This window comes from Scomber scombrus, chromosome 12 (genome assembly GCF_963691925.1).
Source record: "Scomber scombrus chromosome 12, fScoSco1.1, whole genome shotgun sequence".
Classification (NCBI taxonomy): Eukaryota; Metazoa; Chordata; class Actinopteri; order Scombriformes; family Scombridae; genus Scomber; species Scomber scombrus.
The window spans coordinates 20814662-20827453 of NC_084981.1; the positions used below are offsets into that span (position 1 = coordinate 20814662).

The window sequence follows — 12792 nt, forward strand, 5'->3', positions numbered from 1 at the left end:
ATTGACTGGCTGTCAGCCTCACTTCAGTCCTCAAATTGTGCTCTACGACCAGAAATGCTGACTGACAGAGCAAAGCAGATGAAGAACTGACATGACATGAGCTCGAGTGGTTTGAAAGAAGAGGCTTATGAGGTGACATCAGAGGGGTTCTTCAGATGGACTGGAGTCAAACTACCTAACAAGGAGAAAAGAAGGAGAACAGGAGAGCAAACACAATAGAGACCCGAAAAGTGAAACAGAGAGGGACCTAACAGAAGAGGAAAAAAGGGAACGTTGACCTCTTGACCCTAGAAACGTCAACCAGCCACTTGCAACATCATGGACACAGAAATAGACAATGGCCAAACAAATGGCTCCTCACAGGTCAGTGTGTTGCATGGTATCATGCAGATATTGGAACGCGTTTTTTACATTTTCTTTTACCGCTCTTGAGAGGTATCGTGTTTAAATTCCTGCACTAATATGGTTTCACCCCCGCCAACTACTGAACGGTTGTTTATACAATAACTGCTGCATATCCATGGATTTTATTATCTGAATTTATTGAGCTTTGAGCTCAGATTGATTTTAATGTAAAAGAAATAGGTAAAATATTTTCTATTTCCCTTAATATTTAGAGCCCAAAATTTTAAAAAGGTTCCTTATTTAGGACACAAAACAATTACTTTCATGTCATATTAATACATGGAAGTTTAAAATGTGCAGTTTTTATTACTATTTATTTGAATTTACTTGACAAATAATCATTCATTGTTCTTTGATCGCCAGTGCAATTGAGGATTAATATTTTTTGGCATTGTATCCATCAGAGCATATTTACAAAGTTTCCTATCGCTTTTACTATCACACTTCATTTTTATTTTGCAGAGTAATTGCACAGACTTTAACTCTATCTTCATCATCTGTCTCTTCTGTTCATTGCTGCAATACATTGTTGAACTTTGTAGTTTTATTGTAACTGTTGGGTCTGTAAACTGTTTTTAACTAAACCGTGATGCACAAGAGGTTGGGTCATTTAAGAGGAACAGTATTCTGTGTATTTAAATTTGACCATGCATGGCTTGAAGACACCTGGTTTCCCTCTTTCTCCTATTAATGAGCACACCTTGCAAGTACTGGTTACCACAGTCATTTTCGCAGATACTCTGTAGATTAATCTCTTAATGGTTTAAAAAGCACCAGGAGGGTCTGAAAACAGGATTTTAGGTCACTACGACCCATATCAGCCATGTTACAGTTCATGACATTTACAGTATACACATTACCTTTAATACAGTGTACAGTATGTTCTGTGGATTATGTATGAGCACGTGCTCACTTTTGACTTATTTTATTGGGTCAATGTTAGAATTACATAATGGTAATATGAAGGTCATTTAAACTGGACTCTGGCCTCACAAAAGGTCTCAGACAATTATTTGCCCGTACAAACACACAAGCACACGCATGCCTTTAAATACACACACACAGATGCACATACATATGAACATGTGTGCATTGACACAGTGATTATTAAATTAATGACTCAATAAAACGGTCTAATAAACTAGGTGATGTGCTCTCACTGAGTATATAATCAAACAACAATATCAGAGATCAAATATTATTCTGATATTTCTTCACGTGCCAGTGGATAAGATTGCATTTTAGATTTTATACAGTAGAAATGTTCCCATTCCCAGTTTTATATAAGGTGTCTGACTGCACTAAATGGTCCCTTCAGATTCCCTTGAGCTCTTGTAAATCCATAGTTCACTTACTTAAAAAAAAAACTGATATGGATTCAAATAAAAAATTGAAATGAATGTGTCCTTGCCTCTATGAAACCAATTGACCTGTCTGTCTCTCTCCAACAGTGTCAAGACATAGACCTGTTCTCGTCTGAAGAAGATAGCAGCCTCTACTTCACCTACAGTGGAGGGTGCAACGAGCTGGAGGTCAACAACCTGCACTATGAGGTGAGTGAAGGACAGCTGCACTCCACACACACACAGTTATCTTTAGCTTGTAACAGTTTGAACCTCTGCATGTGTATGTCGGTGTATACCATTCATGTGCATACTGTATGTGCTATTTGTGTAAATGTGCGTTTGTGTGTGTTCACAGGTGGACACAGCAGCTCAGATCCCCTGGTATGAGAGGTTGTCGGAGTTCAAGTTGCCATGGGAGATGAAAGGAAACAAGCAGACGGCCATCAACAAACTCAGCCTTAGAGTACGAAGCGGACAGATGCTGGCCATCATCGGCAGCTCAGGTGACTTACATTTCAGATCCTGGTCATGTTTGGGGACATTACATGGACTTACATTCAATTCCTGGAGACTTAACCTAACCCTAGCCATCACCACTACTTGTGTAACCCTAATCCTTACCCTAACTTTAAGCTAAATAGGAGTATGGAGTGCAGATGCTGGGCTGAAAGTGAGCAAATGTCAAAAAACAAAGAACCAGCTTGCACACTGCAGGGCTTGAATGTCCTCTTGAGTTTAAGTTGATATTGGTGCCCTGCAGTGTTCAAGCTGTTTCCATAACTTTAACCTACCCCTAACTTTAACCACTGGCCCAAAAATCTGCCTTTTTCCAACTAGATACAAATGTTTTGTCTCCAACTGGGCAAGCCGTCCCCAATAAACTGGTCCTAAGTCTGACATTTTTCCCCAAAAGTAGCCTATGACACAGACACACACACACACACACACACACACACAAACACACAAACACACACACACTGGGCTTTTAAGTATTTTAAGTTTCTAATCAAGGTAATTAATGTAATGGCCTCTTTGGGAGATGTAATTTGTTCCACTTGCCTTTCTGCTGTCAAGCTTGGCAAAGGACCTCATGTCAGCAACATTGTTCACCTGGACAATCAAGCCCAAAATTTCAATAAGAACTAGAAAGAAAGGATGAAAAACTGCTACCTTTGGAGGCTAATAGATGTTCACCGGTGTAGAAAAAAAGAACAGATATATGTAATACATGCGGACTAAAACTTTGACTTGTAAAGTGAGTTTTGTTGGTTGTGAGAAGTTTCTTTTCTATGTTTAAACTTTGCCTTGAATATGTGATCATCATCCTCACTTAGGCTGTGGTAAAACATCTTTGCTGGACATAATAACGTGTCGGGATGAAGGCGGTATAATGACATCCGGCCAGATTCTGATCAACGGAAAGACCAACACACCCCAGCTGGTGAAGAAGAGTATCGCTCACGTCCGCCAAGACGACCGCCTTCTTCCTCACCTCACCGTCCGCGAGACTCTCGTCTTTGTAGCCAAACTGAGGCTCCCCACCCACTTCACACAAGCTCAGCGGGATCAGAGGGTAAGATCAAGCTCACTACATAAACAGGACTCAAACTATTTCCAAACAGACTCGATATGTGCACAGCATGGCGGTTTTATAGCTCATGCTGTGTACAATAACCAAATGTTCCCAAGATCTTATTCATCCACTTCATAATACAAACACTCACCAAATACCTGGACCTTCTCAAGTTCTGATTATACTCTATCCACAGCTGGAACAGATGTGATGGCAGCGTCTGTCTTTTCAAATGTAAAATGCTCATAACGCAGATCTTACAAGTCACACCTGAAAAACCACATCTCTGCTGTTTTCTGTCACAGGTGGACGATGTCATTGCAGAGCTGCGGCTTAGACAGTGTGCACACACCAGGGTGGGGAACGACTATGTGAGGGGTGTTTCCGGAGGGGAGAGGAGGAGAGTCAGTATAGCCGTCCAACTTCTCTGGAACCCTGGTGAGAGAAAAAAGAAGAGAGAGACGGACTGTTAAACTCTCTCTAAGTTTCATCTCATAGTTGCAACTTTATGAAGCATCTTATAGAGCTGTAACTCTCTCACAAATTCAAAATCATGTTCACATTTATCTCACAGATTCACATACAGATGATGACCTTTCCTCTAGCAAAACCATGAGGTTCATATTTTTAATTTCGAGTGAAATACCTGAACAACTATCTGAAGGATGCCATGAAATTTGGCACACACACACACACACACACATTCATGTTCCCCTCAGGAGGAATTGTAATAACTTTGGAGATCTCTTTTCATATAGTGCCATTATCAGGTCAAAAGTTTGAATCAGCATTATAACAATGCACTGCTCTGTCTAAGTTCAGCTTCACAGAGCTGTTAGCATGTCTCTGTGTGTGTGTGTGTGTGTGTGTGTGTGTGTGTGTGTGTGTGTGTGTGTGTGTGTGTGTGTGTGTGTGTGTGTGTGTGTGTGTGTGTGTGTGTGTGGCTGGGTGTGTATTTTAAGTTTTACACTGAGCACTTTATCTCATACAAGCAGCCAGTTAATGTTCGATTTTCAAAGTTAAATACTATTGAGCTTGTAGCTCTAAAACAACTAATTTAATTTATAGGATTTTGTAAATAATTTACCTATTTACTTATTAACTAGACGCAACAATTGTAAGGCAGTTGGCCAAGTGTTAATTATTTATAAAAATAGTAAAAGTCAACTTTACTGTCAGTTCTGCGGTATGTACATGTATCTCTCAGACCCCAGTGTAGGCATATACAAACACTAAACAACACAATAAAGGGTTTAAAAATACTACGATAAAGAAATACAAAAAGTACTGGGTCAGGGGGGCAATAACAAGGCACAGGTCAAGAACAAAAACTGCAATGATAATAAATGTAGTGCAATCCACAGGATGAGTAATTCAATCAATCAATCAATCAATCAATCAATCAATCTTTATTTGTATGCCGCCAAATCACAAAAAGGTCACTTTACACATAGAGCAGGTTCTAAACTGTACTCTTCTAATTAAAGAAGTTAAGAGTAGCGTTCTGTGTAAAGTGGCTGATACCGAGTGTGTGTGTGGGTGTGGGTGTGTGTGTGTGTGTGTGCATGTTTGTATAAAATGTTCTTATGGTCAGTACTGTTGGACATGTAGGAGGTGAAATGGGTGAATTATTGTCCAGACTGTTTGGAGGCAGAGGGGAGAGAGTTCAGCATCCTGACAGCCTGGCTTTTCCCCTAATCTGATGCCAGGAGACTGAATAGGCTGTGTGAAGGATGGGTGGGGTTCCTCCAAATGCTGGAGGCTCTGCGGGTTACTCCGGTGATGTAAGTGTCCAGGAGGGAGGGCAGTGAGGCATCAGTAAATCTTCCCAGCCGTGTTCACACTATGTGCTGCAGGGTCTTGCAGTTGGAGGCAGTTCAGCTCCCAAATCATAGAGTGATGCAGCTGGTCATGATGCTCTCGATGATGCCTCTTTAGAAGGAGCTCATGTTGGATGCCGGGGCTCTCGCTCTCTTTAGCTTACAGACAAAGTACAGACGCTGCTGGGCTTTCTTGATCATTGATTAAGTGTTATTCATCCAGGAGAGATCCTTGGTGACGTACACATCCAGAAATTTGGTGCTCCTCTCCATAGCAGTGCTGTTGATGGTCAGTGGGGGTTGTTGGGTGTCCAAAAGTCAATAACAATCTCCAATCTATCCCCTGTTATCTTTGCACCACGTGACCAGTTGGTTCACCTCATTTCTGAAGTTTAAGTCGTCACCACAGTTGCGTTTTCCGCAATTGTGATGACGTGGTTGGAGCTGTAATTTGGTGCACAGTCATGGGTCAGCAAGGTGAAGAGCAGGGGGAGCTGAGCACGCATCCTTGTGGGGGCCCCTGTGCTCAGTGTGGCGGTGCTCGATGTGTTATTGCCCATCATTACTGACTGTGGTCTCTCAGTGAGAAAGTCTAGTATCCAGTTGCAGACTGAGGTTTTCAGGCCCAGCAGGTGCAGGCTGAGGGATGATGGTGTTGAATGCTGAAACTATGAACAGCAAATCTAACAAGACCTACTGTAATGCTTCTGCTGATAACACCTGTGTTCATAGTTCACCAGTATTCATTAAGATGTAACGTACAATACATATAGAAACTGAATGGGGCCTGAATGGTAGAACACAGTTGTTTATTGAGTGAACCTTTCTGAGTTCAGTGAACCTGTCCTGATAAGATTTTCCAGCCCTTATTAAAATCTATTCCCCCTTTTTACCTGTCTGAATCCGCTCTGCATCACCACAGCCTTCAAACACCAGAGGAACAACAGAAATAGGATGAAAGGAAAAAATTCAGTCCAGCAGAATCATGTCTTTTTTATGGATTATTAAACTGGTCTTTTTTCACATTTCAGGTATTTTGATTCTGGACGAGCCCACGTCAGGTTTGGACAGTTTCACAGCCCACAACCTGGTGATCACACTGTCCCGCCTGGCCCGGGGAAACCGTCTGGTCTTGCTGTCGGTCCACCAGCCTCGATCAGATATCTTCCAGCTGTTCGACCTTGTTGTCCTGCTCTCGTCAGGTTCTGCTGTTTACTGCGGTGCTGCTCGTGACATGGTGCCTTACTTCACCGCACTAGGATACCCCTGCCCACGATACTGCAACCCCTCTGATTTCTATGGTTAGTGTGTGTGTGTGTCAGAAAGCAATGGCTTAAAGTTATCACGAACACACTCAATGGCCAGAGGAAATTTAGGACAAAGAAATGTACCAGCAATGCACAAAAGTTCCCAGAGCAGCAACATATTTGATCTGCTTAATATGTCCAATTAGTGATAAATACTCTTGAAACAACCACCATGTTAAATATAACCCAGACTTATTTTGTGTGTGTGTGTGTGTGTGTGTGTGTGTGTGTGTGTGTGTGTGTGTGTGTGTGTGTGTGTGTGTGTGTGTGTGTGTGTGTGTGTGTGTGTGTGTGTGTGTGTGTGTGTGTGTGTGTGTGTGTGTGTGTCCAGTTGACCTGATCAGTATAGACCGGCGTAGTCTGGATCAAGAGGCCGAGTGTTTGGAGCGGGCTAGAGTTCTGGCTGAGCACTTCATGGAAAAGGTCAGAGACACAGACGATCACATGTGGAAACCAGCTGGGAGCAGCACAGCACTGACACACACTGGCAGGTAGCTGTGTTTTTTTTTGTGTGTGTGTAAGTTTGGCCTCTTTTCTCTTCATGTACACATTTTTCCCCCAACTTTTCTCATGTTTCTACTCAATCTTATCTTACAAATTGTGATCTATTTTTCCCCTCTTATGCTCTTCTCTACTTAAGTTAACAGACATTTAGATAAGTTAATCATCAAAAAATGGCAACAATTTTTGTTAATGGAATAATAATTTTTTTATGCAAAAATACCAAATATGTGCATTAGATGAGGATTCTGAGGACTCAGTGAGGATTTGATCATTCTTTTGTCATATATGAGCAAAACTGATTATCTTTGGGGTTATGCACTGTTAATATGTATGAGGAAGTTACCTTCACTGTTAGAAAGTGAGACCCCAATGTCTCACTTGTCCATTATTACCTTAAATCTGTGAAATGCAAATGGCATATTTCTAAAGGATAGGAGCGCCTTGGCAGTCGAGTGGTTAGAGCTCATGCCACGTAATCGCAGCGTCCCTGGTTTTAATCCGGCCAGGGACCTATACTGCAGGTCATTCCCCTCTCTGCTGCTGTTGGCCTCTCTGCCAGTTACTATATAAATAAAGGCAAAAAAGTCCAAAAATAAATCTTTAAAAAAAAACCTCTAATATCTTAAATAGACATTTTGGGTCAGAAAGAGTGAATACTCTGGGTAGATGACTAGATGGTACCTTCTCCGCAGACCCAAAATTCAGGACATTTAAGAATTTTAGTTTATTAATTACTATAATTAATTGAGATTTATTATCAATGTTTATGATTCATGGGAAACTTGTTCCAGTGAACTTACCCACTGTTTTCCTGCCTGCAGCCCTCAGCAGCCCAGCACAGTTAAAGGAGAAGAAGTCATCACTATATCCAACAAGAGCAACAGATTGCCTGGCAGACTTCATCAATTTACCATCCTCATCAGGTAAGAGCAACAAATACTTCACAGATTTAGCACAAGACTCAAGAGGTACACAACCACACACTCACTTCCCCTCCTTTTTTCTCCCTCAGGCGTCATATGTACAATGACTACAGAGACCTGGTCACTTTATTGGTCCACGGCTTCGAGGCCCTTCTCATGTCACTGCTGGTCGGTTTTCTATATTACGGGGCAGGAGAGGAACGTCTCTCCATTCAGGACACCGTGGCGCTCCTCTACATGATCGGAGCTCTCACCCCTTTCGCCGTGGTGCTGGACGTCATAGCTAAATGTGAGTAATGACAGCAGTTTAATAGGATGAGAGGAAAAGGAGAGGAGACTTTTTGTTCAGACAGTAGTGTCTTCAGAAGAGTTTGGGGAAGTTATTAAAGCCAAAGTTATCAACAATTTATCAGACAGATTTGTGAGTTGGACACAGAGTTCATGGACTCTGAGTTATGTTATATTCATTCACAACAAGATATTTGATTAACTGCAGAGATAGTAAGATTGTGTCTATCCAAAAGCCATTATGAGTCAGGTTTAGGTCTGGTCAAGGTCAAGTGACAAGATAATGTATAAAACTAATTCCAATTTATGAGTCAGGGCTGAATACTTTAACACTGCCTGCATAACACACTGCGGCCTGAGGAATAATGTAGATGTCTGTAAGACTTTTGCGGCTTAGGGTTTCTATTATAATACAAATATTACATTTATGTTGCTGGAGAGCATCCATGACTCATGATACTTATTTCTGTATTGTGTATCAGCACTCAATAAAGGAAGAACACTCTTTATGAAAACCTGATGTCAGATGTTATAGCGCTGTACCTATTAACTGTGCAATGTGTCATCCGGCTAATTTAATGTTCTCCGCAGGTCACACAGAGAGAGCCATGCTTTACCACGAGCTGGAGGACGGCATGTACTCTGTCACATCTTACTTCTTTGCCAAGGTAAACCTTAGTGATAAAAACAGGATCTCCAGTAGGGGTCAGTCTTGCTCCATGCTGGACTGACAGTGATGTACAGTACTGTAATGTAGTGTTGGAAACTCAGGGAAATATGAGACACTGTGTGTGTGTCTGCATGCAAATACATTTTTCCTCTGCATTTCTATATATTTTAATGTATGCTTTCTCCACATTTAGATTCTGGGGGAGTTACCAGAGCACTGTGTGTTCACCTTGGTTTACGGTCTGCCCATCTATTGGCTGGCGGGGCTCAACGAGGATCCATACAATTTCCTCCTCAACTTCCTGCTGGTGTGGCTGATGGTTTACTGCAGTCGAGCCATGGCTCTGTTTGTAGCTGCTTCGCTGCCTACCCTGCAGACCTCAGCGTTCATGGGCAACTCTTTGTTCACCGTCTTTTATTTGACTGGAGGTTTTGTCATCAACCTGGAGAATATGTGGCTTGGTGAGGAAACAGATGCACACAAAGATCTGGCTCATTATTCTTAGGGTTCAAATTTGCCAGGAGCTGGAGAACTAAGGAGGGGGAAAGAAAACAGTTTGCTGATTAGTATGTGATGTCAATACTTGTGTGTATTTTTAACTTTCCAGTGGCCTCGTGGCTCTCTCACGCCTCCTTCATGCGCTGGGGCTTTGAGGGAATGCTGCAGGTGCAGTTCAGAGGCAACAAGTACCCCGTCAAGCTCGGAAACATAACCATCTATGTTGATGGATTACACGTGAGTTAAAAACAGATACACAAATACAGAATCATACATAGGCATTAATGAAACAGTTTTGCAACAATCAATTAGAATCCTAGTTGTTCAATTTTAAGGTAAATTCATTATTTATAAGTATTGTATATGGAGAGCATTGTATGTAACTCAATACAACTATTGAAACCAAAGTAATGTTCACATCTTTCTCATCTTCTCTCTTTGTCTTTCAGGTGGTGGAGGCCATGAACATGAACCAGTACCCTCTGTACTCGTGCTACCTGGTGCTGCTGGCAGTCTGTCTGGCCTTCATGGCGCTCTACTACGTGGCCCTAAAATGTATCAAACAGAAGTCCAGTCAAGACTGGTGAACAAATCTGGACCAATTTCTACAATCAAATCAACGCCACCTGAAATCACACACAAATTCAGGGTTTACCACAGGAAGTGGTAAAAAAAGTAATTAGGGTTCTAGGTCGACTGGTTCGACACTGAGCCATGCTTTCCATTGTTTGTGTTAGGGTTAACTGTTCTCATTAGTGTGAAAAAGTGCTTAATTTAGGTGAGAAAAGTGATATATTTGTATTGTATTTGTAGAATCTTTTACAAAAATCAGAAAACTCTAGCACTGTTTTAAATGGTAAATCAAACATGTCATAACCACCCTGACAACTCAGGATGTAAAAAATATCACCTATAATTGAAAAAAAGTGCAGCAATTTCTGTCATCATTGATCATTAACATGTAGCCAGCATTACTAGTTTAAATATGGGAGTAATTAGTAAATGGTGAGGAAAAAGAAAGTTGAGAGTGAGTCTGAAACAGTAGATGCACTTCCTGCAGTAACGCTGTCTGCTGCTGGATGGCAGCAGAGCTCTGCAGTAACACCGGAGTTAAAATTATGGATTTTTTTTTTTTACTCTTCCTCCCTTCTCCATCTTGGCAAATGATTAGAGCGCCACTTTGGCAGATATCCATCTGGGGCTTTTGCTTGTTCCATTTTCAATCTTCTTTTTTTCTACAGCTTTATCTTTTTTGTATATGTAAGGTTATTAAGCTTAACAATGTGTGTGCCAGTATAGGGAGCACTGAAAAAAGCCTAGTAGAGATTTAGTAAGTCACACTGAGAAAAAAAAAGAGCTTGTACTTGTTGTGTCCTCATAGATTGAAGATTATGTAAGCTGTGTGTGTTTGCACTGGTGCAAAAACTTGATAAATATATGACAGACATGGTTTGAGTCCAAATTAGTAAAGTATTCAATCAAATTGCTCCACTTCAGCGTGTTTATTTTTGTCTCCATACTTTCTGCCAGTTACATCGTCTCTCGTTGCAATGCAGTTTCATTTTCCATCACACATCACTTTCCTTCACACTGGTTGTTATTTCAGCACTACACAAAACCTTTTAAAGGGTTCTTCATGTGAAATAATAAGGGGATTAAACCAAGTGCATATAACACCATCATTAAAAACACCCTAGGGAAAAATGTCTTCTCATGTTTATTAAAAAACAAAAATCATTAATTAAAAACATATTACTTAATCACTTTTTCACAGGGTTACAATAGGCAAACAATGATGGGGTTTAGACGAGCGCTGGTTAATAAATTCACAACACAAATTCCCTGTAACCATGTTACTTCTCCTGCGCCCTAATTTGTTTCTCAAATGAGCTCCGCTGCCTGTGCCGACCCTCTGACGTCTACCAGTACACAATCATTTTGGGAAATAACCGGTGTGTATTATCCAAGGCCGGCCTCTGACAGGGTCAAGAACAGCTCGTTACTTTGAAACAGGAATATCAGGGACCGATTTTGGAGAGCAACAGGGATTTAAGCAAAACAAGATTTGAGATCCTGAAAAGTTGTCCAGGGGGAACAATGTACAGTGTATTGAATTAAGTATTATATGAGAACTTAAAACCATAAACTTATAAACCAACTGCAAAAACATTATAATCGTAAGTATGTAGTATATCAGAGCTGCAATGATTTGAGTAATTGATTATCAACAGAAAATTACTTGGCAGCTATTTTGATAGACAAATAATAGTTTGCAATAATTTTCAAAAAGAAAAAAATCTAAATATTTGGTGGTTGCAGCTTCTTATATGTGATGATTAATAGCTTATATGTGATGATTAATAGCTTGTATGTGTCATAAATGATAATAAACTGAATATCTTTTCAATTAAGGAGTGTTACGCTGGCAAAACAAGACATTTGAAGATTAGGCTAATCATTTTGGATATTTTATAGAGGAAACGATTAATTTGGAAAAATAATGTGCAGATTAATCAATAAACAAAATAATAGTTAGTTGCAATCCTACAGTTTATAGTGCATACAGTTAGACTGTAGTATGAAATTGAGACACTGCAATAGTGTAATGTCTTGGCAGGAAAAACTCAGGTGTAATTAACAACCTAACAATAATTGCACTCTGGTTAGGTATGTCAGGGCTGTGGTATTGTGTATATTGACTCACTGGGACACCCGAATGGAATTGAGCCTTTGTTAATGCCGTTAATTCCACCTGTGCTTCACGTGCTGCCCCGAGAAAAAGTCTACTGCACGAATGATTACACGCCATATAAAAATACACAAAGACGCCAGCTCAAAATCTGGATTCCTAACATCATTTATTAGCATAAATACTTCTGTACATTCTCCTCATTATCATCATCATCATCATCTTCATCAACATCATCAAGTAGCTCAAGTTGACAGAGTAACATCCAAAAGTTACAACACAAAACAACAACAGTTCGGCTCAAACAACTGGTATAAAAAAAAAGAAAGCAAAGGAAGAAGACAGAGGGATTTGGATGCAGGTGAGAGGAGGGAAGGATGAATCTTTATTCTTCTGCTGTTGTTTTGGTTTTGGCAGCTTTCTCTTTCAGCTTTTCTGCATAAAACTTGAATGACTCCTGGAAAGAGAAACAAAGAGAGTCGAATTAGCATCAAACATATTCACAACAAGCTGCGCATGAATATTCACCTGCCTCATACTAAGGCTGTAAGAGGGTGTGTGTGTGTGTGTGTGTGTGTGTGTGTGTGTGTGTGTGTTTCCATCTCGCCTCTTTACAAAACTAAGCCCTCCTGGGTCTGTCTAAATAGTCTCCACTCTCCAACCAGGTTGTCTCGTTTCATCTTTAAATCCCCATTAATACACAAATAAGGGATTTGTAGCACACTCCCCATACACACACTTTTCGCTCTCTGCCTCTGTTTCTGGCAAA

At 40.6% G+C, this 12792-nt stretch overlaps 2 protein-coding genes across 2 annotated transcripts in view; one reads left to right on the top strand and one right to left on the bottom strand.

Moving 5' to 3' along the window:
- The first annotated feature begins 9 nt into the window (after positions 1–9).
- abcg8 (ATP-binding cassette, sub-family G (WHITE), member 8) lies at positions 10–10817 on the top strand. Its single transcript, XM_062430912.1, has 13 exons — positions 10–363; positions 1857–1958; positions 2107–2254; positions 3086–3324; positions 3630–3762; positions 6176–6445; positions 6783–6942; positions 7777–7878; positions 7968–8167; positions 8758–8834; positions 9030–9297; positions 9444–9571; positions 9784–10817. Exons 1-13 carry the CDS (start codon positions 319–321, stop codon positions 9919–9921), a joined length of 2010 nt encoding a protein of 669 aa, XP_062286896.1. The 5' UTR covers positions 10–318; the 3' UTR covers positions 9922–10817.
- A 1362-nt stretch (positions 10818–12179) lies between these two features.
- lrpprc (leucine-rich pentatricopeptide repeat containing) overlaps positions 12180–12792 on the bottom strand; it is a 61315-nt gene continuing 60702 nt past the window's right edge. Inside the window, exon 38 of the mRNA XM_062430910.1 lies at positions 12180–12480. Coding sequence (XP_062286894.1) covers positions 12409–12480 — 72 coding nt within the window. The 3' untranslated portion in view covers positions 12180–12408. The remainder of the gene's footprint in view (positions 12481–12792) is intronic.

What these genes read in the sequence shown, in the direction of transcription:
- abcg8 (XM_062430912.1), top strand. Translation starts at nt 319, where the DNA reads ATGGACACAGAAATAGACAATGGCCAAACAAATGGCTCCTCACAG. An exon ending in AAACAAATGGCTCCTCACAG is followed by an intron (nt 364 to 1,856) that starts GTCAGTGTGTTG and finishes TCTCTCCAACAG; the next exon opens with TGTCAAGACATAGACCTGTT. An exon ending in CAACCCCTCTGATTTCTATG is followed by an intron (nt 6,446 to 6,782) that starts GTTAGTGTGTGT and finishes GTGTGTGTCCAG; the next exon opens with TTGACCTGATCAGTATAGAC.